The sequence below is a fragment of the Tarenaya hassleriana genome, unplaced genomic scaffold, assembly GCF_000463585.1.
Source record: "Tarenaya hassleriana unplaced genomic scaffold, ASM46358v1 Cleome3, whole genome shotgun sequence".
NCBI lineage: Eukaryota > Viridiplantae > Streptophyta > Magnoliopsida > Brassicales > Cleomaceae > Tarenaya > Tarenaya hassleriana.
In genome coordinates this window covers 6,963,575-6,967,831 of record NW_010966177.1, presented here as the reverse complement: position 1 = coordinate 6,967,831, position 4,257 = coordinate 6,963,575, and the positions used below count along the sequence as shown (strand labels likewise).

Sequence of the window (4,257 nt, the reverse complement as noted above, 5' to 3'; positions counted from 1 at the left end):
TGTCATGCTGAGTTGACATCGGGTGGTCACGATTGTGACCAGCGCGTGATACGCGCGTGTCGCAGGTGACGCGACGGCCAACGTCACGGGAGTGACGGGTGCGCGTGGTGCGCCCCTAGCCATGTTGACTTGGCTAGGATATGGGGCTAAAACCCTATGGAGGATTCCATATGGGTATGATTGTGATTGATATGGTTGTGGTGAATGTTATGCATGTTATATATATATTGTTTTTTTTTGTTTGTTGACTGTGAATTATCGTTTTAACACTGTTCTCGATGAGAATGGGTTTACCGGGTTCAACCCGGGCTACTCACTAAGCAGTTGTGCTTAGCCCTCGTGGTTTTATATTTTTCAGATCACGAGGATTACGCCTAGTGCATTGGATGACGACGACCTGAGAGAGGCAGCATCATGTACGGGTTTTGTATTTTAGACTACGGGAATTGTATTCCCATATTTTGCACGATGTGCGTTTACTATTCGGACATGTGTTGTTTTGCGATATTGATCGTGTGTATTTCCGCTGCGTATTATGGTTAAAAAGTTTTAAAATTCCCGTATTTTTATTTGGTATTATTTTAATTGATTTTAGTCCATGTGGCGCATCCTGTTCACGGGAAGCGGGATACGGGTGTCACAATTTTTGGTATCAGAGCAACGTTCGTTCCATGGGAAAGAACGACTCATTACCTTAAGGTTTTACAATGAAAAATGTTTTCGAAAACCATGTCCATAGAAAAATTGTTTTATGAAAACCGTACAAGTGGTGTGAGCTGCATTCGTCGAAACCTTAGTGAAATTAACATGGCGCATTGGGAATGCCGCCATGATATGCTAAGCTAGAAAATAACAATTTCCAAAATTAAATCGAATACTTAACCCATTGGATCATAATCAAATGGTTAAATTTGGAATTCTTAAGAGGTCATAGGATAATACCCGAAGGAACATGTACCAACCCTACCAAGTGAGGAGTCTAGGACAAAGGGGGCGTCACCTAACATCTAAGTGGCATTGGCAGATGACCCCTCCATACTAACCTAAAAGATCTAAGGTGATAAGGAACGGCAACAATGAAGTTCTGATAAACCCACCACTAGTAAGAAAACTGAAAGAACATCATGAATCGATATACACTATCGAAGATTGATGGATTACTAGATCAACCACCAAGAACTCGACGTTTCTACAAGGTCGACTCATGGACAAGACATCACCTGCCAAGGCGAAAGATGCACAAAGGACAAAGTGCCCACGACTTGAGATGATTATTCTGGGTTTAAGTAAGGTCGTGAAGACTCACGAACGCAACAGTAGTATTCATGAAAGGTGAATCGTACTCTAACGGATTATCTGGATAAGTTCATCGCAAAGGAAATAATGCCCTCATCAGATTGACTCATTAAGTGAAACTTTTATAGAGAGTACAACGATATGGATGTGCTCTAGAAGCATGGTGTGGACTCATGGAATCTAAGCGGGCCTCTCTAAAGACCGAAGCGATAATCGATTAGAGGTCACCAATCTCTATGATGAAAGCCCAAGCCTATTGAACTTGGGAAACGCAATGGTCACTGGTCTGCAGAAGGATTCGCTTTGAACGACGAACCATATTTTAACGGTTTCCTTTAAGATGAGTTCATCACCATAATGATATTCTCATCAGATCAAGGTACCAGGATGAACACCTACGGGGAACACCGTGGAGGAGGATAGAAGATCGCCTGTGCACAAGACTCACGTTTTTTATTTAGGGATTCCAAGTGGATCTCTTTAAAGACCGAAGCTGTCATCGGGTAATGGCCACCAAACTCCACGATGGAACACTAAAATCCTATGACTCTCCAGCAATTATCTTTGAGTTGTAGGAAGGACTAATCGCAACAGACGACCTAAGACTAAGTCAAATGGAAAAAGTACAGTAAGCTTGAATGGATCACCAAGGCGAAAATAGTTTCGACCGACTGTAACAAGGTTCAAGGTTAACGCTAGTCCTGACTGTACCATGGTGAGGATAATGTAAGGAACTATTATCGACACATCCGGACAAGACCAAGTTGCGTATTAAAACAAGATGACATGTCATTGCTTATGCATCGAGGTAATTGAAAAGCATAAGGAGAACTGTTCGAAATACGAAATGGAATTCGTAACATTTCATAAAGCGTTGGAAGATCTGGAGGTCATACCTTTTTGGAGAAAGGGGTGACATTGATAATGACAGCTCGGCCTTTGCAATTCCCCAGAGGACTTGAGTTTCAGAAGGCGGGGATGGCGAGAGATTGTCGCAAACTATGATCTAAGTATTAATTGTCATCAGGGAAAAGACAATAGAGTGTTGGACACACTAAGTTAGAAAATGGATTCTAATGGTCAATCGAACGTGACATCGTCACATTGTAATATCTCAGATTTAGGGAACTAAATTGGGACATTGGTCCCTGAATCAGGAAATACTCGTGATTGCTTATGCAGTAGTTAGAAAACATTGAGGAGTATGGCCTTGAAGGCTATAACATTGACGATAATGGAACACTGAGGCTGGAAAAACCCGTTGTGTGTGCTAGATGACCCCGAGTTGAAACAAGGACATCTTAACCAAGGATCATGAAGCGAGGCTAGTGATACCTCTGAGAGCGAGTAAGATGTATCAGGGACTACATTGATGTTGTACATGGCTAGATTATTAAGAGAGATGACGCTTATTTTGTGGCAAGATGCCTCACTGTCAACAGGTGAAGGTAGAACGACAAGATGTCGGGAGGCAAATTGCAGCCGTCCAAGGTACCACAATGGAGGTGAGATGTGATCCCCATGGATTTTGTGGATAGATTATCACTCACGCCGAGCAAGAAGAACGCCATTTGGGTAGTCGTGGATCGACTGACCAAATCCGCTCATTTCATTCCCATTCGTCAAGAGTATCCGATAGAGCGGTTGGTGCAGGTTTATATCGATGAGATCGTGCGTTTACATGGAGTCCCGAACGAGATCATATCGGATAGGGACGCCCGATTCACATCACGCTTATGGGAGGCGATACAGGAGGCACTGGGGACAAAGCTCAAGATGAGCACGACGTATCACCCTCAGACAGACGGTCAGTCGGAGCGGACTATACAGACCCTGGAGGACATGCTCAGAGCTTGTGTTCTGGAGTGGGGAGCTCCGTGGGACCAGTACATGACGTTGTGCGAGTTTGCGTACAACAACAGCCATCACTCGAGCATTGGAGTATCTCCATACGAGGCCTTGTACGGGAGACCGTGCAAGACACCGTTGAGCTGAACAAAGATTGGGGAGCGCCGAGAATTTGGGCCAGAGATCGTGGAAGAGACCACGGAGGTGATACGAAGGATTCGCGCCCATCTGAAGAGGGCGCAAGATCGACAGAAGTCGTACGCCGATCAGCGGAGGCGAGACTTCGCACTCGAGGTTGGAGATTACGCTTTTCTCCGAGTGCAGGCAATGCGGGGTCATGCGAGGTTCGGACAGAGTGGGAAACTGAAGCCGCGATACATCAGACCTTATCCCGTGATCGCGAGGGTGGGGGTCGTGGCATACCGTCTTGGATTGCCGTCGGAATTGGGCAACGTGCATGACGTGTTCCACGTCTCGATGTTGCGGCGGTACGTAGCTGACCCTTCCCATGTCCTACAGCCCCAGAAGTTGGAGTTCACGGAGGCTACGCGCTTTCGGGATGAGCCGCTGCAGATAGTGGACCGAAAGGTCAAGAAGCTGCGGACGAAGGAGGTGCCACTTGTGAAGGTCTTGTGGCGGAGCCAAGGGGTCTCAGACATGACTTAGAAACCCGAGACAGAGATGCGTAGTAGTTACCCTCATCTATTTACTTAAGAGTTGCACGAACTTCTGTATGACGTTCCGAGTGTATCAAACTGGGTATCCGGATAACGTGGTTATGTTGTATTGTAATACGATATGCGGGGGAGTTTTTGACGATATCACGCGGCTTGAAATTCGAGGACGAATTCTTTTTAAGGGGGGAGGATTTGTAATACCCCGAAACCCGATTTGAATATTTAATTATTTTTTTTTGAAAAAAATAATTAAATAGAGAGGTCGCGAAATCACCAAAAATAAGTAGTACAGTGCCGGGAGCAGACACGAGGATCGGCACATGCAGAAAGATCGAGAAAATGAAGAAAATTGGTAAAAACTGAGTTGGTCCGCCGGACCAAGTTTGGTCAGCTCCGGACCAGACTCCTTTTCTTCTTCCTCGGTCCGCCTGTCGCC

The 4,257-nt window shown here is 45.4% G+C and overlaps 1 protein-coding gene across 1 annotated transcript in view; it reads left to right on the top strand.

Annotated features, from left to right (window-relative positions):
* The window catches only part of LOC104819851 (polyadenylate-binding protein 4-like), a 3,998-nt gene extending 3,453 nt beyond the window's left edge, over positions 1 to 545 (top strand). Inside the window, exon 5 of the mRNA XM_010550121.1 lies at positions 359 to 545. Within this exon, the coding sequence (XP_010548423.1) occupies positions 359 to 401 (43 nt within the window). The 3' untranslated portion in view covers positions 402 to 545. The remainder of the gene's footprint in view (positions 1 to 358) is intronic.
* The last annotated feature ends 3,712 nt before the right edge of the window (positions 546 to 4,257 follow it).